The sequence below is a fragment of the Anolis carolinensis genome, chromosome 4 (assembly GCF_035594765.1).
Source record: "Anolis carolinensis isolate JA03-04 chromosome 4, rAnoCar3.1.pri, whole genome shotgun sequence".
NCBI lineage: Eukaryota > Metazoa > Chordata > Lepidosauria > Squamata > Dactyloidae > Anolis > Anolis carolinensis.
In genome coordinates this window covers 243,429,964-243,452,217 of record NC_085844.1, presented here as the reverse complement: position 1 = coordinate 243,452,217, position 22,254 = coordinate 243,429,964, and the positions used below count along the sequence as shown (strand labels likewise).

At 41.0% G+C, this 22,254-nt stretch overlaps 1 protein-coding gene across 1 annotated transcript in view; it reads right to left on the bottom strand.

Moving 5' to 3' along the window:
* The window catches only part of col20a1 (collagen type XX alpha 1 chain), a 175,330-nt gene that overhangs the window by 72,128 nt on the left and 80,948 nt on the right, over positions 1–22,254 (bottom strand). Inside the window, exons 19-23 of the mRNA XM_062979041.1 lie at positions 19,123–19,265; positions 18,059–18,188; positions 16,449–16,505; positions 4,551–4,589; positions 1,815–1,953 (exon numbers count right to left, since the gene is read on the bottom strand). Of these exons, the coding sequence (XP_062835111.1) occupies positions 1,815–1,953; positions 4,551–4,589; positions 16,449–16,505; positions 18,059–18,188; positions 19,123–19,265 (508 nt within the window). The remainder of the gene's footprint in view (positions 1–1,814; positions 1,954–4,550; positions 4,590–16,448; positions 16,506–18,058; positions 18,189–19,122; positions 19,266–22,254) is intronic.

The following is a 22,254-nucleotide window of genomic DNA, read 5'->3' as shown; positions in this document are numbered from 1 at the left end:
TTCAGGGACTCCTTCCTGCAACCTAAGTCAGAGTGGTGAATGATTGTGTATATATCAAAGGCGAATGAGTGCCTGAAGAAACAATACCCGTGCTTTCTGATAGTCTCCTTGCACTATGGGCTCCATGCTATATGGTCACATTGACCATACAGCATGGTCAATATGATTATTGCTGAAGCCTTTTTTTTCAGGAAGCTGGGGAATTGTTCAGGAGAGAAGGGAGTAGGGAAGCCATTTTATACCATTTGCATTGCATGTTTATTCAGATCCAAGCCAACTAGTCTAGATCCAAAAATAGCTGATACATTCACAAAACAATGGCTGAGATCTTACAGAAGGGTTAGATAGCAGAAACCTCTGCATGCAGAGCCACACAGTATGTGAACCATTTTTTGAAGAATTTCTTGCACAACTTATTTTACATACATATATATAATTTTAATTTTACATAATTAATGTTATGTAATTAATTTTATATATATGTGTGTGTGTGTGCAATTTTACATACACACACATATATATAATATATCGTATGTACTAATAATATAATGTAATACAATATTATACTAATAATAATCTATATATATAAAAGAGTGATGGAATCCTGGTGACCGCCAAAACAACAAAACTAAACACCCCACAACCTCGAAAATTGACAACACAACCCACCATCCACGCCTCTAGGTTGATACAACAAAAAGAAAAGAAAAATAAAGTCCTAATTAGAGGGAGAGGAATAATTGTTTTTATCCAATTGCTGCCAGTTAGAAGGCTAAGCTCTGCCCACTTGGTCTCCTAGCAACCCACTCACCCAGGGGACAGGCAGAGTTAGGCCTCACTTAGGCCTCTTCCACACTGCCTATAAAATACAAATTATCAGATTTTAACTGGATTAGATGGCAGTGTAGACTCAAGGCCCTTCCACACAGCTATATAACCCATTTATAATCTTATATTATCTGCTTTGCACTGGATTATCTGGACTCCACACCTTTACCCTTTACCTTAACTACCACCAATTCCTCAATACTTTATTTCCCATACCACCATACTTCGCCACAGCAACGCGTGGCCGGGCACAGCTAGTATAATATAATAATATTAATTATATATTATATATTAAATGTAATATTACTAATAATATTACCATATAATGATATAGTACAATATAGTAATTTAATGCTTATATTGTACTATGCTAATAATATATTGTATGTACGTTTGATTTGTAAGCCGCTTTGAGTCCCCTCCGGGGTGAGAAGAGCAGGATATAAATGTAGTAAATAAATAAATAAATCTAAAAAAAGACACCAAGTGTGCAACCAACTGTGCAGCCAAATTTGCATGGACAATAGCACCACATACATAACTATGCTATTGAACTCAATGTGGATGTTGCACATCAGGCAATAATGCCCTATAAAGGAAAATAAGTGATATTCTAGCCATTAAGATGAACATTGGCTTTCTTGGATCACAATCCGTCCAATACACTAGTTGTCAATACAAAATGCAAACGTTAGATATGCATGAGGTTTTTGATGGGTTTTTTATATGAACTTTTCAAACTTCAGCTTTTCATTTGAAAGAGGAGTTTGAAAAAAGGCAACAAGAAAACTTCAAATATATGAATCTATTCACCTCTGGCATACCATTTTAGAGATAATTTGAGAAGACATTAATATATCCTAGGAGTGTTGCAACTTCCTGTCATGAACTACATCTTGCTTGTGATAGATTCTCTAGTATAACAGCTGGATTTTGACACCAAAATCTTACAGTCAAGAATCTCCAGATATGGTTTCCCATGTTACCTTGTTTTCTGGGTTAGCTGGATATCTCTGAAGAGGGTGTATGTGTGAGTGCCCAGGAAGATGTAGGGCTCCATAGCCACCCCCTTGATGGAAGCATACTCCTTCTCCCTCAACCCAAATGCCTCCATCATGTTGAAACCTAGAGAAAGCAGGAAACAGAACATAAAATCCCATCCCATCTCAATAAGGGCTTCTGTATATGGGACCAACCATGGAGGGAACATAAATTGTTAGCACTATAAACTGTGGCATATGCGATAACAGGACTAGATTGCTGGATCTATCACTTGAAGTGACACACATTGTTCTCAATGCCAGGTCAGGCACAACATTAATAAGAAGAAAATTCAATTGGATTAAAAAATGAAAACTGAAAAAGCCTATTTCAAATCCTTACCTATGAGGCAGTTGCCCCTGGAGTCACTAGGATAATAAAAGGAGATGGGGCAGGCTGATCAGTGAAGAGTGGAATGGTAATAGAGTTGGACTGTGGCGCAGGCTGGTTAGCAGCCATCTGCAATAAATCACTCTGACCAAGAGGTCATGAGTTCGAGGCCAGCCCGTATTGGGGTGAGCACCCGACAATTAAAATAAAATATAGCCCCTGCTTGTTGTTGACCTAAGCAACCCGAAAGATAGTTGCATCTATCAAGTAGGAAATTTAGGTACCACTTATATGTGGGGAGGCTAATTTACGACACCATAAAAATCACCCAGCCGCCATTGGAATGAGGAAGTGCCATCGCAGTGGATGATGAAGCAGCTGCTCCCCCTGTGGCCGGAATCAAGCATACCCTCAGGAAGCTGGAAGCTGGAGAAGGTTTAAATTGCCTCTGCGTCTGTCTCTGTCTCTGTTCTATGTTATATGGCATTGAATGTTTGCCTTATATGTGTCAATGTGATCCACCCTGAGTCCCCTTCAGGGTGAGAAGGGCAGAATATAAATGCTGTATAATAATAATAATAACAATAATAATAATAATAATAATAATAATAATAATAATAATAATAATTATAATAATAAAATAATTTGAACAATAGCCAATAAATGGCCTGTGCCAATCACTAGAGAAATGGGGAGGATGTGGGACTGAGGAACCAGATCCAAGACCAATTTGCAGTCCATAGAACTGCACCAGCTTTTCCACAACATTTACACTTAAATGATTTGGTGAATCAGACATAAAGAGGCATCCAATTGTTCCAGAATTGCATCAGCGGACATGCTATAATGAATACGCTGGGAATAAATTACAAAGCTTGTTTCCATTTTGATGTCTTTCCCTTTCCATCTGCTTCAAACTGCTAAGCAAGGGTTGACCTGCAAGATTCGGTGAATACATACTTTCCCACACAGAGAGACCAAAAAAGAAGAATTCATTTGTATCCATGGAGCTTTCTCCTTCTTTCCTGGCTTCTCATTACAGACCGATGAGTCACTTTCTCAAGTCCTTGCAGTCAGCAATTTTCCCTCCTTTGCTTATCTGAATTTATGGGATGCTGAGACCAAGGTGAGGGCAGAGGAAAGGAACAAGTGGAAGAGAGATAACCATATAAATAGTAAAGGAGACATGGTATTTTATTTTTTTAAAGTTGGTTTAATCAATATTCTGCTTCCACCAGTTTCATTTCCTCAACATTGTCTATTTTTTATTGCTCAGTTCTGATTTTATCTTAGAGACAGTTTGTGTCTGCAGGGAAAGGGAGACCATTCTCATTTTGGAGAATTAGAACACTTGCTGGATTAAATGTAACAAAAAGACCCCAGCCTAGCAATCTTCTCATCTCAATTAAAGTTTGCACCCAATGCTATTAATGTTATCGTGCAAAAGGAGGAACTGTAGCTGTAAACTATATATACATTTAAGACTACTATCAAGTGGGAAAGGTCAGAAGGGTGCAGCTAAGGCATTAGACAAGTCTGCTAGTGAAATCCTTTTTTGTTTTTTGTTTCTCTTACTGGATAGAAAGTTGAAAAGGAATATATCTAGAAAGGCAATGCACATTGATCCTTCCCACTTTTTTGATAGACTCGTGTGTTATATGCCTGTGCATAGTTTGAGTTTAATATTTCCCAATGGACATTTGATATGCAATAAAAAATTACAGGAGACTAAAACATATCTTCAAAGAATACCTAAATAGTTTTTCCCCTCAATCATCATGCTAGTTCATTCCTTCAATGCATTCTGTCTGCATAATTATTCCAGGAAGAGGGAAGTTCTGCCCCACTAGCCAATCTTAAGATGGCTTTAGTTTACACCTGCCTCTTATTTTGTCCTTGAATACCATATCTTGATACGATGAAGCTTCTTTTGCCACTTAGAAACCACTTGGCAAACTTTTCTAGCTGGCTCCAGAACAAAACCAGTGTGGCTGCTTTAAGACTGCGCTGTATAGGCCTCTGTCTTTCAGCATCTCTGCATAAACCCAATGATCAAGCAAATGAAATGGATGGTTTATGCCACTCTGAGTCAGTGGAAGCAATGGAACTTCACCCCAGAATCTTCATACTTTTGGGCAAGTGACTCTAATCCTTTGTTTCTCCAATTTTCTTCTACATAGTTTCTAAACTATCTCTAAGACCTACTGTTGACAGGTGAAAATGCCAGTTCACTTGGGTCTATCGATTGCTTTAATTCTCACGGACAGCGCTCAAGTCTTTGAACATCCAAAAGAGAAAGAGATATTATTTTTTTCATACTTAAGAAACATAGTGGCAACAGGTTTACCTACCTTGCAGAAAGCCTTCTGTGGAGTCAAGGACGGGACAGTCTGCAGGATGACGTAGAGCATGGGAAGAAAAAGGGACATTAAAATGATGTAACAGTTGTCAATGCAGAGGACAATGTTGATACTTAAGCTGTTGGAGCTTTATTTGTGACACAATATGAAAGACAAAACTAGCTTTTAGTTGGAATGGGAACTTATAGTTATATGAGGAAATGCATATAGTAATTTATATCGATAGATGAGCACCTATGAATACAGTGCTGGGTAACTGTCAGAGGCCAAGGTAAGTATGGGCAAACTTCAGTCCTCCAGTTGATTTGGACTTCAACTCCCACAATTCCTAACAACCTAATAGCAGTTAGGAATTCTGGGAATTGAAGTTCAAAATACTTGGAGGACTGAAATTTGCCCATACCTGGGTTAGGGGGACATATGGTCCCATAGAAGGACTTGGGGGACAACAACACAATTCCACAAAAATGGCCTTTATGTGTGTGGAAGCATATTGTACATGAGAGTACAATGATCTGGGTCATTTTAAGCCCAAAAGACCCCTTTTTAAAACAGGAAATGACCTACACCTGTTGACTTCCTGAAATGGCCCAGGTAGGTTCCAAAACATAGGGAAATGCTCCCTCACTTCCCAGGGGACATTTTGGGATTTTTTAAAATGACAAAATGTTTTGAGCCATCAGAGATTTTGAAGACATCAAAACATTTTGCTAACCCTTGGTTTACATGGAATTATGGTCAGAGAGACAGGCAGACAAGATGGGAGTGACTACTGTCACCTGGGCTTGTATATGTGAAAGAATCCTGGATGGGAGAAGAAAGCTGGTAGCATGAGCAGGTTTAAATGCCAAAATTATATATTTTAATACTACCCATGAATAAATTGAGGGTCATCCAGCAGAGAGGAGAAAGCACCAATGCCACCACCATTTCCCCACCCAGACATTCATAAAGGCCAGAAGAAGTGATATGACATTGAGAGCAGAAGGGGCCAATGCTTCTTTTACATTCTCCTGAGATGGGTGAAGCTCTTGCCTTTCTCTGTTCTACTCAGAGAAGTGCATGGTTCCCTTTTTGATGAGGCACAGCACTCATTGATCCATGGAGAAGTCAACTCAGGGTTTTTAGGCTGATTTTTAACATCTAGACATATACTTGGGTATATAGGGTAAGTCTACATCTGATACAACATAAAAGCGCATGCTACTATTTCTTTTATCTCAGTTAGTTTCAAAGAACTCTTGGGGAGCCCTGGAACTACACTCAATTCCAGAATAGAACAGAGTTTTACTTAGAAATGTCTGGAATATTTTATATACAATGGCATTGAATGTTTGCCATTTATATGTACAGTGTAATGGCATTGAATGTTTGCCATGTATATGTACTTTGTGCTCCGCCTTGAGTCCCCTTCAGAGAAGGGCGGAATATAAATACTTTAAATAAATAAATACAAAACTCATTCAGCTTCTACCAATCCAATCTGGGACACACTTCAAGGTGAATTCTCAGCAGAGAGCAATATACCAATGATGGGCAAGCTTTTGCGCTTGGTGTGTCAAAATTCACCAAAAAACCTAGCATGACTTGGGTGGTGTGTCATTTTGAGGAAAAAACCATAATTTCGCAATATGTATAGTTTAAATAACAAAAATATATAATTGTAATATATAACTGTATTTAATTTACTATTTACTACCATTCTTTCCATGTACAACAATCAATGGTACCTCTTGCAGTTTCCACGCTGATTTCTCTCTTTTCTAGTTTCAATGTAGTCATGAATAACGAATAATATTATAATAGTAATAATATGATACATACATACTAGGCTTGCTCAAATAATTCGATTTCCCCGTTACCCGTTATTAATTCGTTACTTTCGTTTCTTTTGAAGCAATATACGGCCTTGATTGTCCACACGTCTGGATATCGCGGTTTCGAACCGCGAGAGGCCGTTTTTTGTTATGTCGTCGTTTTTTTCGTAAGGAAAAAAAGCTTTTGCAAATCACCCAAACTCCCACCATTCCTAACAGCCTCAGGCCCTTTCCTTTTGCCCCTCAGCAAAAGGGGCATCACGGGCTCAGCCAATGGGAGGGGGCGAGGGGGAAGGAGGCCGAGGAGGAGGAGGAAGACGGAGGGGGGAAATGGCCGCCGCCGCCGCCTCGCCTCAGCTCAGGCCTGGTGTCTCTCTGTGAGGCGGGAAGGCGGCGGATGGAGCCGGGAATGGAGAGACCGAGAGAGACAGAGACACGCAGAGATGGAGGCTGGCGCGGGGCCCGGCGGTGAGGAGGAAGAGGCCCGGGATGCGAGGGGGTGTGGGCCAGGCCCGTCCTCGGCTGCTCCCGGGGAGGGAGGGAGGGAGGACTACGACTCCCAGGGGCCCAGATTCGCACCCTCCCTCCCCCCAATACAGGTCTCCATACCATGCTACATGAACTTGAATGGATACTGTGGTTGTGTTGTCGAAAGCTTTCATGGCCGGGATCACACTGTTGTGGTATGTATGTGCATTCTCTCCTGACGTTTCACCCACATCTGTGGCAGACATACTCAGAGGTTTTGACGTCTGTGCGAAGCTAGGCAAGTGGGGTTTATATATCTGTGGAAGGTCCAGGGTGGGAGAAAGAACTCTTGTCTGTGGGAGGCAAGTGTGAATGTTGCAATTGGTCACCTTGATTAGCATTGAATAGCCTTGCAGCTTCAAAGCCTGGCTGCTTCCTACCTGGGGGAATCCTTTGTTGGGAGGTATTAGCTGGCCCTGATTGTTTCCTGTCTGGAATTCCCATTTTCTGGGTGTTGTTCTTTTACTGTCCTGGTTTTAGCTTTTCTGTAGCTAAAAATGCATATAAAATTGATTCTATAGGGAGGATAAATGATTGGATTTCAACTCCTACAGCTTAGCTTTCTCTGCCAATAATGGTACCATACCAAACTAAACCTCCCAAGATTCTGTAGCAGTGAGCCATCTTGGATATTGTAAGGGATTTATTATTATTATTATTATTATTAGACCTTGCTCCCAGGAAGGTGCCTTCGCTGTGGCTCCCAACTTATCTATCTACCTTTCCACATATTCTCCACATTGTGTGTATGTGTATGTATATTATATATACATGAGCCCCGATGGCGAAGTGTGTTAAAGCACTGAGCTGCTGAACTTGCAGACCGAAAGGTCCCAGGTTCAAATCCCGGGAGCAGAGTGAGTGCCCGCTGTTAGCCCCAGCTTCTGCCAACCTAGCAGCTTGAAAACATGCCAATGTGAGTAGATCAATAGGTACCGCTCTGGCGGGAAGGTAATGGCACTCCATGTAATGCCGGCCACATGACCTTGGAGGTGTCTATGGACAACACTGGCTCTTGGGCTTAGAAATGGAGATGAGCACCAACCCCCAGAGTCAGACATGACTGAACTTAACGTCAAGGGATACCTTTACCTTTACCTATACACACACACACACACACACATATGCAGGGACTCTCTCTCTCTCTCTCTCTCTCTCTCTCTCTCTCTCTATATATATATATATATATATATATATATATATATATATATATATATACACAGTATATATCACACACACACCAATTTAACAAAGTTTCAGCCACAAAAACAAAGTTTCTGAAGTAGAACAATGACTTTCACAGTAAAGACAACCCAATTTAACAGGAAATAAGACTTTCAAACCAGGAACAGATTTCTGCAATTATTAAAAAATGGTTTATTATAAAAGCTATGAAAATTCGCCAAAAATCAGAGGATAAGAGAAACGTTCCAAATTTTGGTGAGCTATCAGTGTTAAATGTGTTCTACCACTGTACCAAGTTTGAAGAAGATCACTCAAAAAATGAGGGCGGGAGAGTCCTGTAAAATCTCCCCTCGTGCTGTTTTTTTTTTGGCCACTGCGCATGCGCGTCCGCCATTAACGAATTAATTTCAAAACTAACGAATTTTCGTTAATTTCGAATTTTTGGGGGGGCAAAATTCGGAAATGACATCAGAAACGAAACGCTGGCGCCCCCTACTTTTGAAACGAGTTTAGAATCAATTTTTTCATGGATCGCTCAAGCCTAATACATACATATACACACACACACACACACATATATATAAAATGCAATGTGCATAATTCCCATGGACTGAACAACAAAACCACTGGACCAAATTGCATCAAATTTGGCCACAAAAGACATAGCCATCCAATCAATCTGCATGCGGCAGCGTGTCAGCAAAAAGGGCTAGGTAGGTGTGTCAGTGCTGACACGTGTGTCATATGTTGGCCATCACTGCAATAGACAAATCTTGCTTTCTAATGAAATGCATGCTTGCAAATGCACATTCCTAGTTTCTTACTTTCACAGTGTACAAACAAAACACATGTATGCAGCTGTGATGAGTCATGGGCCATGTAGTCCCATTCCTGGCACTGTAGTGCCAGATGAAGAGGAAAACTTGGGTTTTTCACCGTCTCAGTCAGATTTGGAACTTTCCCAGCCAGATTTGGGAACCTTGCACCTGCAAGAGATTTGTCTTCCAGAAGTCTGTCAAACAAGCCCTGAGCCTAAATCTCCTGTGTTTTCTCACCACGAGTTTTGTAAACAACAGAGGGGAGTTCAAGCAGCGTCTCGCAGGAGTGCTAGGATAGCTGCTAAGTATTCAGCTGATTAAGCCTGCTTTCCATGGGAAACTTTAAGGAGTCGTGCATCTGGACTCAGAGATTAGCTTTCGTTTCTGGTTCCCCAGAGAACTGCTCTTTGGTGGGAAAACTAGACCCTATTTAGGTGTTTTGCCCACAAAGGGTTCTTGCGGAGTCAATTCGTCAGCAACGGGAGTAAGTTGTGTGTGGACAGCGCGCTCCTGTTTCCAAGCCTTCGTTCCCGTTTCCAGCCTTGTTTACCTCCACGGATCTTGCCTTGTTTCCTAGGACTTAGCCTTGTTTTTCCAGGACTCAGCCTTGCCTTGTTTCCCGGATTTTGCCAAGTAATTCCACGGATCTTGTCCTTGCTTCTCGTTCCTTGCTGCCTTGTACCAAGCCTTGTTTCAAGTTACTCCATAGCCTCGCTCAAGTTTCATGGACTAAAGGACCTTGTCATCTCCCCTCACTTTGCCTGGCAAAGTGAGTGTTTCGGTTATTGGATTACAACTTTGGACCTTAATATTTCATATTGGACATTGTTTCTTTGGACTAATTTTGACCTTTCCTAAAAGGTCTAACTCTGGACTATTTTCTACACTTGTTTTTATTAACTTTATATACTCCTTCAATAAAGATATTAGATAGATTCTGGCCTCTGTGTATGGTTATTGGTGCTCTGTAGCCTGGGTCTTGACAGCAGCATAACCAATGAAGGACCTCTTATCTTCTTTTCTCAGACAAAAGCAGTATCTCATCAAACACCTTCAATTAAAGTTTTACAGTGTTTCTGGTTATTGTTCCTTTCCACTGAAAATCACTTTAAAAATAAAACCTCAGGGTACATTTTCTCTTTAATTATAGCATTTATTAATCTGAGGACAACCTTGCCATTTGCTGAGCTCAGGAAAAAAGTAAGTGACATGGAAACATTTTTCAATAAGGTGGAGTGGTGGCTGGAGAGCAGGGTGGGATTCAGTGGGGAGACATCCAGATATTTCCCTGCACATGGATGTGCTACACAGAAGTCATCTGCAGGGATCTACTGAGATCTTCAGAGTTCCTTGCAGATGCCTGCTGCAAGATAAAAGTCATACCATAAAATAGCTGGACATATTTTTTGTGATCCCTCCACTCTCCAAAAATATAGAAATGGCCATATTAGACTGAAGTGCTTATAACTGGGAGAGGGGGTAGAATTGGAAGAGAAAGCTGCAGAGATGTATCTACAGGATAACACATAGACTCCTGATGCAGAATCTCAGGTGCTACTTGATTGGACTATGATGCCCATGCTGACTGGTGCAACTGGGAAAAAGTTAATTTCCAAGATTTCCCCAGGGTCATCTGCTTTGGTTGTTCTAGAGATTGTGGATTCCCCCCCCCCCCCCCTTAGATCCACAACTAACTATTAGATAAACTGTTAGATAAACTAACTATTAGATAAATCTGTCTTGATATAAGAAGAATGCTGGCATTTTATATTCAGCACACAGCTGCCTATCCGTCTTCCAATAGATTATTTGTCTGTCATGGTGGTCCAAGAAAGGTCAACAAGTGTCACTGCAAACATTATCTAATAGGTTGTCCAGTGTGTTTATTTGGCTTGGGAATTAATGATACAGCCTGTTCCTGAAGGCCACCATGCACATTCATTGAGGGCTTTAGCTTTGTCTGAAAAAAATCCTACCCAGAATATTATCTGATCTTTGTAAAGTTGCTACGTGGTCACAACTATCTATGTTCATTCATTGTTACAGACTATACTGTAGATCCAGGGCAAATGCTAGTTGTGGCCATGCTGTCCTCTCCTGATCCATCTTCCTTGGGTGAGCTTCACTGTCACTCATTGGTGAGACACACAGAACATCAAGAAGAACAGGTTGCTTACCTGTAACTGTGGTTCTTCAAGTGGTCATTTGTGTCCCTGCACAAACCCTCCCTACCTCCCTGTATATTTCATTGTGGGCCTCAAAACTGAGGGCATAGCAGTTTGGTTAGTGGAATATGTGCTGTAGGCAAAAAGGGATGGCACTTTCACTTAAGCTACTCATCTCTAAAATCTTTCAAATGACATCGAATCCCTTTGTGTGAGACACTCAAAGAACCACAGTTAGAGGAAAGCAACTTATTCTGCACAAAGCAGTCACCTTAATAAAAACTGTGAGTAGACATTGAAAACTGGATAGTTTGCAAAAGCTTCCTCACAGTGAGAAAATAAAATGCTAAAATTACTTTTTGCTTCCTTCAAGAAGACACTTTGTGGCGAACTACATCTGTAATTCTCAAAAATCCCCAGAACAAGACATTGTCGGAAAATGACTGTGTATATTGATTGTGTTGCAATTGCATGTTTAATCCCAATGGCAATTCCATCTGAGGGAGGACCCCTGCCAGTGAATCTTTTAGAAATGTGGTCTTTAGGAAATACAGTTAAAGTATACACTATAAGAAAAAGACAAGCAAATTTCCCCCCCAAAAATGTGAACAAAATCAATAGAAGAGTTCTGAGTGTTAACAATTTTCAGAGTCTCACTCTCTGCAATGCTACTACAGGCTGAGTATCCCTTATCTGAAATGTTTGGAAGCAGAAGTGTTTTGGATGTCAGATTCTGGAAGATCTTTATTTGTATAGGTGTATGAAATAAGATATCTTGGAGATAGGTAGTAAGGTAAAGGTTTTCCCTTGACATTATGTCTAGTCGTGTCCAACTCTGGGGATTTGTGCTCATCTCCATTTCTAGGCCGAAGAGGCACCATTGTCTGTAGATTTCTCCAAGGTCATGTGGCCACCAGCATGACTGCAGGGAGCACCATTACCTTCCCAATGCGCCTGAGCAGTACCTATCAATCTACTCACATTTGCATGTTTTCCAACTGCTAGGTTGGCAGAAGTTGGAGCTAATAGCAGGAGCTCACTCGGCTCCCTGGATTCAAACCTGGCAACCTTTCGGTCAGCAAATTCAGCAGCTCAGTGGTTTAACCTGCTGCATAGGACCTAAGTTTAAAAAATAATTTCTGTTTCATATATACCTACCTACCTCATGCACATTGCCTGAAGATAATTTTATAAATATTTTAATAAATTTGTGCATGAAAAAAAATTGTGTGCTTTGAATCTTCAGAGAACAAAGATGTCATTATCTGAACTCCCCATGTGGACCATATTGATGTAATTTAGATTTTGGTATTTTAGATAAGGAATGTTCAACCTTTATTTCAGGATTAAAGGAAAGTCATAGCAATAAGAATTCTGCCCCCATTTTTGCTTCCTCCATACCTACAGAATGTCTGAAATTATACTTTTAAGGGTTATCCCATTGACCTGAGAATGGAACATGAACATCCCACATCCAGGTTCAATCATCTAGCCCCCAACACAGAGGCAAACATACATTACGTTCCCCAGATGCATCCCTAAAATGTTGTTAGTTACACTGGATGGATGAGACAAACACATTTGGAAAGATATGTATCACACAAAGATATGTCTGCAAAATGGCCCTGATATCAGCAGCCCTGAAAAAAAAATCAGAGTATTTGGAATATGCTATTCCATCTCATCCATTTTCCCCACCATGTGTGATCCTAATGTCCTTTTTCTTTTACTTGTCAACATGTGATCATCATTAAAAGCCAGAAATGCTATGATTAATTTCAATTGCAGTGGGGTACTTGACCATCTTTTTTCTTTTCTTTTAAGTGACCAGACCACTTTCTGTTTCTCGGACTGCACTCTGTCAAATGCTGCTGTCACCTCAAAGCAAAGCTGTTGTTGTTTACTCACAAAGAAATGCAAGCCTCAACAATGACTCTGTGAGTAATTGTGCTGGCGTATTTATTACATTCATTTTCACTTGAGAAAAGAAGAAAGGCTTTTCTCCCCCTTCAGTCCATTTCAAGCTCCATTCTGTCGGCTACATTGTGGAAGGTAAAGAGAGTTGTTTTGTACAAAATATAAACACTTTGGCATTCGTTTGCAATTCACCTTTTACAGGAAATCCCCAGCTAAATCCTCTCTCATCCTTTGAGCCAGAGAATCAAAAACCGGGCACCGTCGCTCATACAAATCAGAGATAAGAGAGAAAGAATCAAAGGCTCTTTGGTGAAGACTTATAAAGTGTTCTCCATTTAAACGGGTTGAGTCAAAAAAGACTCCTTCAAAAACCAAAGCACTGCAGTTATTTGCTTCTGTAACAGTGCCAGGCAACCAAAGCAGGGTGGGTGCAGGGGATGAGCTGAATGGAGGAAAAGGGAGCGCTTGATGATAACAATTAAAGAGGATCCCAAAAGGCAAGGACATTTAAGAAAGTGTTCTATTTTTGTAAAGGTCTTTCTGAGCCTCTGCTTGCCATCCTTGTCCTCCTTCTCATTAATATACGTATTATCTGCCTGTCTGCCTGTCTATCTATCTATCTATCTATCTATCTATCTATCTATCTATCTATCTATCTATCAGTGGGTTGCTGTGAGTTTTCTGGGCTGTATGGCCATGTTCCAGAAGCATTCTCTCCTGACGTTTCTCCCACATCTATGGCAGGCATCCTCAGGGATTGTGAGGTCAGGTGGAAACTAGGGAAGTGGGGTTTATATATCTGTGGAATAATGTCCAGGGTGGGAGAAAGAACTCTTGTCTGTTGGTGGCAAGGGTGAATGATGCAATTGGCCAGCTTGATTAGCAATGAATGGCCTTTCAACTTCAGAGCTGGCTGATTCCTGCCTGAGGGATTCCTTTGTTGGGAGGTGTTAGCTGGCCCTGGTTGTTTCATGTCTGGAATTCTCCTGTTTTTGTTAATAATAATAATAACAACAACAACAACAACAACAACAACAACAGATCTCAGATGGCATTTGGAAACAATAGACATGGCCCCATCCTTATGCGAGGAGGACAGCTCAAGGAAGGCACATGGTGGCTGAGAGCCCTCTGAAGCATTCTCAGCTGTCGCCTGTCTCACCATCCTCCTAGCATAATGCCAAGACGACAGCCCAAGGATCGGGGGAGGAGGATTGGGACAGTTGCCATGTATCCTGCCTTCCACCTGGCATAAGGATGGGGTAAGCAGCCAGATGTCCCAAGCCCTGCCCTGGCCCCTCCTGGCCCCTCTCCCGGGGCCCAACCCCTTGTTGGCCCAACCCAGCTTGCAAATGGCCTCCCCTCCCTTAGAATCATAGAATAGTAGAGTTGGAAGAGGCCTCATGGGCCATCCAGTCCAACCCCCTGCCAAGAAGCAAGAAAATCGCATTCAAAGCACCCCCGACAGATGGCCATCCAGCCTCTGCTTAAAAGCCTCCAAAGAAGGAGCCTCCACCACAGTCCGGGGGAGAGAGTTCCACTGCCGAACAGCCCTCACAGTGAGGAAGTTCTTCCTGATGTTCAGGTGGAATCTCCTTTCCTGTAGTTTGAAGCCATTGTTCTGCGTCCTCGTCTGCAGGGCAGCAGCCCTCTCGGCCAGGCCTGCAATGTGGCCCCGAGACAAAAAATGCCCATGATAGAACATATTCTCCCAAATAAGCTGTCCATGCTGTGAGGCCTTTCTCTCTCTCCCATCACCCTCCCTGATACATTCGGTAGGGACACAGAAAAGACCTGTTCAGTGTTTGTTTCCAGGCTCTGGAAATTCTTTCTCACAGAAACTAAACTAAGAACATGCCTTACTATCTTTCTGCACTCTTGAAAATTGGTCATGTAAAGAAAGTGTGTTGTTTAACGGTGTATGTGTTTAACTGTTTTCAATTTTAATAATGTAATTATTTTTAAATTTTTCAATGTTGTGAATTTTAATTATGTTTGTTTTATCGATTGTAAGACATCTTGTGGCCCAAACTGGGAAAGGATGGCATATAGATATCAACTTTTTCATCACCCATCTGTCAGCAAGTGAAGAGCTTTCATTCTAGCTTTTAGGAAATGTTTGTTGTAAATGAAAGTCGGTCCATAGTATGCTACACTGCTTTATTCCTTGCTTGTGTAGGAAATCTGTTTTGAAAGATTTTTTTAATTGTATAGGGAATTTAAAAGTATTTGAACTTTAACTTTTATAACTTTTTGCCTATGAATAAACCCAGGTGATCCATTCTCTTGGAAACTGGAGGACAGGTGAATGAGGTTTCTGTCACATTTTGGGAGAGGGAGTGCGGATAGAAGCAATTATTTAGTTAACTCAGGGATATATTTAACAGAGGATGCATCTACACTGTAGAATTAATGCACCATTTTAACTGCAATAGTTCAATGCTATTGAATTATAGGAGTTGTGGTTTGACAAAGTCTTCAGCCTTCTCTGCTAAAGAGTGCTGGTGCCTCACCAAACTACAATTTCCAGGATACCATAGCATTGAGCCATGGCACTTTAGTTTAGTATCTGATAAAGAATTCCAGCCCAAATTTCCAAGTTCTTTTCCTAACCCAGTGTCTCACTCTTCGTTGGATCAATACAAGGTCTTCTGCAAGTTTTTCAGAAAATCTAGAATAATGTTTTCTTCGGGCGTAATGGGCTTTTTCCTAACTGCAAGATGAATTTTATGCCCTTCCTTTTAGTAGAGAACTCTGAATTGGCTTGCAAATGGGTTCATCATGAGATCCCCTAAGGAACCTGAATCCAACGAGTAGAAGATATCTTGATGACACTGCTTATTTTCTGCTTAATTCGGTTTCCTTTTTTTCTTTTCTGAACTTCCCTCATAAACACCCAACCAAAACCTCTCCAGCTTCTGCTAGAGTTGCAAAACTTGTTTCCACATAACTTTTCTATTTTACAATAGTGAATATATTCCCCAATATATTTTATAGTGCAGTTTACTCCATGTTTGCTTCCTTCCAACCCAGTTCATAATGTCTTTTATAGCCAGTCATTTGAGGAGTCGCCCGTGACAAATTCACTTACATTAATAACACAATTTAGAGAAAGGTGTTAATTGAAGGGGTTTTTGAACTCCATTCAAAGCTTTCTTTTCTGCCAGGAGCACAGCAAATAAATATCTGCCAGCTGGATAATGCCAGACATTTGTTGCAAATAACTCCACACCTTGTGCATTTGCATTTGCTTCACCTTGAAAATGGGGGTGAAACTAATAATTGTGACTTAAATATTCCAGCCAAATCATGCCGGGAAAGAAGAGAACAAATCTTGGAAAAAGTCAATACCTTACAATAGAAGTACTGGCACTAGGTTTTGAAGTGACAATTTCATTTTTTTTATTTAAAAATATTCCAGTAAAATAATCATAAAATAAAAATACAAAAGGATCTTACCCTCTGTTCTGAGAGGAACTGATTCTCTTGATGTGGGCAGTCTCGCCAAGATCGAAGCTGCAAGAAGCAGAATAAAGGTTTGTATGTATATAACTTTTCAAATGGTAGCATATAACAAACATGTAAGATAATACAGGTTAAGCATCCATTATCCAAAATTATTAGAAGTATTCTGGATTTTTTTAGATTTTGGAAGACATGTATTTGTAGATATGTGCATAATGAGATATCTTGGAAGTGGGACCCAAGTCTAACCACAAAATTTATTTACATTTCTTTTACACTTTATATACATAGGCTTAAGGTATTTTATAGGAGCCCCGGTGGTGAAGTGTTTTAAAGTGCTGAGCTGCTGAACTTGCAGACCAAAAGGTCCCAGGTTCAAATCCCCGGAGCGGCTTGAGCGTCCACTATTAGCTCCAGCTCTTGCCAACCTAGCAGTTCAAAAACATGCAAATGGGAGTAGATTAATAGGTACCGCTCCGGCGGGAAGGTAACGGCGCTCCATGCAGTCATGCCAGCCACATGACCTTGGAGGTGTCTATGGACAACGCCTGCTCTTCGGCTTAGAAATGGAGATGAGCACCATACCTCCTTTAAGGTATTTTATACACTGTTTTTTCCAAATATAAGTTTGTGAATACAGTAGAGTCTCGCTTATCCAACGTAAACGGGCCAGCAGAATGTTGGATAAGCGAATATGTTGGATAATAAGGAGAGATTAAGGAAAAGCCTATGAAACATCAAATTAGGTTATGATTTTACAAATTAAGCACCAAAACATCATGTTATACAACAAATTTGCCAGAAAATGTAGTTCAATACATAGTAATGCTATGTAGTAATTACTGTATTTACGAATTTAGCACCAAAATATCATGATGTATTGAAAACATTGACTACAAAAATGCATTGGATAATCCAGAACGTTGGATAAGCGAGTGTTGGATAAGTGAGACTCTACTGTATTGTAAAGATGTCATTATCTCAGTCACCCATATGGACAATTTCAGATTTCGGATTTCATAATTTCATGTAAGGAATGTTCAACCTGCATTGCATTTCTTCAAAAGCCATTCCCACTAAGTTCAACAGAACTGATTCTTTAGTAAATATGTTTGCATTTGCAACCTGTGTTTAGGAATCCATCTCAAACTCTGCTTGACTTGCATAAGTTTTCTTGGCAAGATTTGTTCATAGGGGAATTTCCTGTGCCTTTCCTGGAGGCTGAGAGAGTGTGACTTCCCCAAGGTCAACCAGTAGGTTTCCATGACCGAGTGGGGATTTGAACCCTGGCCTCCAGATTTGCAGCGCTATGCTTAAACCAATTACCTCTGTGTTCTTCATCAGAGAAGTGTGAATGAGATCGCTTTTCCTTAGGAAACTGCAGAGTTTGAGTTTCCCAACACCTTTTAAAAGAAGGTTGATGCCATAATGTATTGGTTCGTCCTACTTACCTTCACAAAGGAGAGATTTTGATCTGATCTGTCTTCTTCCCACTTCTTATCATTTTTTGAAATTCTTGGAGACTGAAAATGGAACTCTTCTACAGATTTCAATTGGATAAGGAGAGATGCAAAAGGAGATGCACAGTCCAAGGACTTGCTTACCTGTGTGACCGATAGCAGATACAGGATCGCTTTCTCCTATAGCGTAGACTGCAGAAATTGTCACCATGTATAATCTGTTAGGGAGGAGCGAGTGAAGGGTGACAGATCTGCTTCTCCCAGAAACAGTTATCTGCAAAAAGAAAGACAGATAAAGGGGGAAAATCATATTTTAATGGCCTAGCACAATATCATTTTGTAAGGTTGATTTGGATGATACTAAATAAATATGGTTCTGGAAACCTTTCTGTTCATGATGTACAGATGTGAAGATCTGTTTTTCTCTGTTTTTTGTTACTGTTCTCAAAAATCCATCAAGCTTTCCTACCCAGTTATCTCATTCCTATCAGATGACCTTGGGCTACATATATGATCTTACTTCAAGGGTTGGCAACCGTGGAAAGCAAGATTAACCCATTGGCCCTGCAGGAAACCTTGCAAGGCCACACTCCAAACAATACCAGCTCCTACCATCAATATTTTTCCCCATTCTCATAAACTTTGGAGCCTTCTTGGATTCCTAGAGGGCACTTTGAGTGACAAAAAAATTGAATAATTGCAAACATTGCTTTCTCAACCAAAGACCAAATAAGCCACAATCTATTTTCCAGAGCTGTATGCCTGCAAAAATCATATGAGAAGAGCCCTGCTGAATCAGACCAAAGGTTGAACTTGTCTACCACCCTGCTTCCCACAATGGTCAACCAAATTTTTCTGCAAAGTCTACAAGTGGACTCTAATAGTCCTATCCCAGCCATATCTCCCTACTATTGAGAACAGGAATGGTCACCTGTGGAAGATTTGGGATTTTGCATCAAGAGAACTTGAGGGTCATCCTGACTACCCAAAGCACTACCAAAGATTTCGCTCCAGTGCTCTCTAAGGAGCTTAGAAAATTTATTTGATCTAATTGTAAAACCATACAAGTGGAGGAATTCTGGAGTTCTGATTGTTATTTTTCAACAATTTTTCTGAACTCTTTTCAAAGCCATTGGACCATTTACCACCCAGGGGTAAGCTAGGAATCCAACTAAGTGAGGTATGAAGAGATGCTTCCTGAAGTATACCATCTCCTGCCGCTTGTTTCCGCTTTCTGGAGTGTAGATGAGTCTATAGTGCTGGACAGCTCCTTCAGGCGGATGCCAGTGGACTTGGAGGCTGCTTGGTGTTTCTGAGTCAATAATGAGGTTTGTGGGTGGGTTCTTGGCAGCTGTGAGAAAGTAAGAGGAGAAAGACAGAAGAGAGTTGATCTGCTGAAGTCAACTTTCCTTGTGCATCACGAGCAGCTGCAAGAAGTTGCCTACAAAGTTCCTTGTGACTCCGGTGTTCATTTTAACTACAGTAGAGTCTCACTTATCCAACACTCGCTTATCCAACCTTCTGGATTATCCAACGCATTTTTGTAGACAATGTTTTCAATATATCATGATATTTTGGTGCTAAATTCGTAAATACAGTAATTACTACATAGCATTACTGTGTATTGAACTACTTTTTCTGTCAAATTTGTTGTATAACATGATGTTCTGGTGCTTAATTTGTAAAATCATAACCTAATTTGATGTTTAATAGGCTTTTTCTTAATCTCTCCTTATTATCCAACATATTCGCTTATCCAACGTTCTGTCGGCCCGTTTACGTTGGATAAGTGAGACTCTACTGTATATGTATCATGTTTTTTTCACTTTCTCCATATTGAAAACATTTTTCAGACGTTTCCTTCTACAGCACAAGCTCTGTTCTATAATGCTATATTTGTACTCAAGTTCCACTGTGCTCTGGCCCTGTGAATGGGCTCAGTAGCTCCATCCCCATATTCAAGATGTCATTGTCCTGGCTGGAGCCCCCAATGGCATAGTGGGTTAAAACCTTGTGACTTGAAGGTTGGGTTGCTGACCTGAAGGTTGCCAGGTTCGAATCCCACCCGGGGAGAGCACGCATGAGCTCCCTCTGTCACCTCCAGCTCCATGCAGGGACATGAGAGAAGCCTTCCACAAGGATGGCAAAAACATCAAAACATCTGGGCGTCCCCTGGGCAACGTCCATGCAGATGGCCAATTCTCTCACACCAGAAGCGACTTGCAGTTTCTCAAGTCGCTCCTGACACAGAAAAAAAAATTGTCCTGGTTTTGGAGGAAGAGTTAGACACAGATCCTTCATAACTAGGTCTCAAGGCAGATGAAAGGTCTCTGACCATCCCAACTGCCCTGGCCTCATAGGGAGAGGGGAAGAAGCAAATACAGTTCAATCATGCCTAGACCCAGAAGCAGATGAAATATACTCTTTCCATTTCAACTCCCACTGCCCTGGCCTCTGAGAGAGAGAAGAGGCATGTGCAGATCCATTGGCTCTCCGTCTATCACAACAGCCATTGCTCTGGATTCTGTGGGACCAAGAAGCAGCAAGGAACAGTTCTTGTTTTTCATAGGAAGATGGGATGAAAATGTAATAAATCTCAACAGCAATAAACATCACCGTATCAAGCATATTATTTCTTACTCTTCCCCTTTTGGATTCTGCACAAAATTTGTGTTATCAACCAAGCCTATTGTTTTTCTGTTGTTTGTTTTTCTTACTGCTGGGCAAACCATGAGACTTCTGACCTGGCTAGATGAAGCTGCCTGTGGATGCTTGAGTACCCATTTACTCTATCAAAAGGTGCCCGCTATGTAACTCATTAGAAAATGGTTTGCCTTGCAGCTTCAAGGAAGACAGAAAAAAAACTGGGAGGGGTGAGACAACAGAGTTACTCCAGGGCACAGGAGAAAAGAGATCTTTGAGGAACGCAATTGCTTAGGTGAATGAAGGGATGTTTCAACAGAGCCTCTCTGAACCTTGAAAAGGAATGGCTAAGATGAGACAGCAGTCTCAAAAGATGAAAACAAAACTGTTCAGAGTGTATCCTGAGGCGGCATGTATATTTGATCAAAGACAAAGGAGAGGAACTTAGTAAACAATACTGGGTCTTGTTTTCTGCAGCTGCACTACGCTGTTTTGGGTAAGCTAGGAATCCAGCTTCTTTCTGAGTTTTTTTAAAAGGTTTTAGAGCTGCATTTTGAGACAAAGAAATGTCAGAGTTTGTATCCAAAAGGAAAGGCCATTCTCCAGTCACAGGAACATAACAAACTACATTATGCTTATGTTAGACCATTGTTCCATCTGGCCCAGTGCTGGGAAATATTAATTTTTCAAGTACAACTCCTAGAATACCTAAAACATGGTTACAGTGGGATACAAAAAGTAATATTCCTGTGATGACCCATGGGCCTTGTAGTCCTGCTCAGGACATTGTAATTCCTGATGAAGATGAAAACTTGGGTTTTTTACCTTCCCAGTCTGAACTGGATTCCTCTCAGCCAGATCTTTCCCAGGCAGATCTGGGAACCTTGCACCTGCAAGAAAGTTGTCTCCCAGAAGTATGTCAAACAAGCCCAGAGCCTACTTCTCCCGTATTCTTGCGCCGGGAGTTTTGTAAACAACAGAGAAGTTTGGATTCAGCTTCGCGCAGGAGTGCGAGGATTGCAGCTAAGAATGTGGCCAATTAAGACTGCTTCTCGTGAGAATCTTTGGGGAGTCTCACATCTGGTCTCAGAGTTAGCTTTCGGTTCTGATTCCCAGAGAACTGCTTCGGCGGGAAGCTAGACTCTATTTAGGTGTTTTACCCGCGTAGTAACTTCGCGGAGTCAATTCGTCAGCCTACGGAGCGAGTTGTGTCTGGACAGCGCGCTCCGGTTCAAGCCTCGCTCCTGCTCAAGCCTTGCCTTGCTATCCAGCCTTCGCCTTGCTTCCCAGCCTTTGTTTATCTACGGACTTTGCCTTGTTTCCCAGGATCAATCCTTGCCTTGTTCCACGGATTTATCAAGTTATTCCACGGACCTTGTTCTTGTTCTTAGTTACCTTGTTCCACGTTCAAGCCTTGTTTCAAGTATCAAGTTATTTCCTAGCCTCGCTCAAGTTTCATGGACTAAAGGACCTTGTCATCTCCCCTCACTTTGCTTGGCAAAGTGAGTGTTTCGGTTATTGGATTACAACTTTGGACCTTAATATTTCTTATTGGACATTGCTTTTTTGGACTAATTCTGACCTTTCCTGAAAGGTCTAATTCTGGACTATTTTCTACACTTGTTTTTATTAACTTTATATATTCCTACAATAAAGATATTAGATAGATTCTGGCCTCTGTGTATGGTTATTGGTGC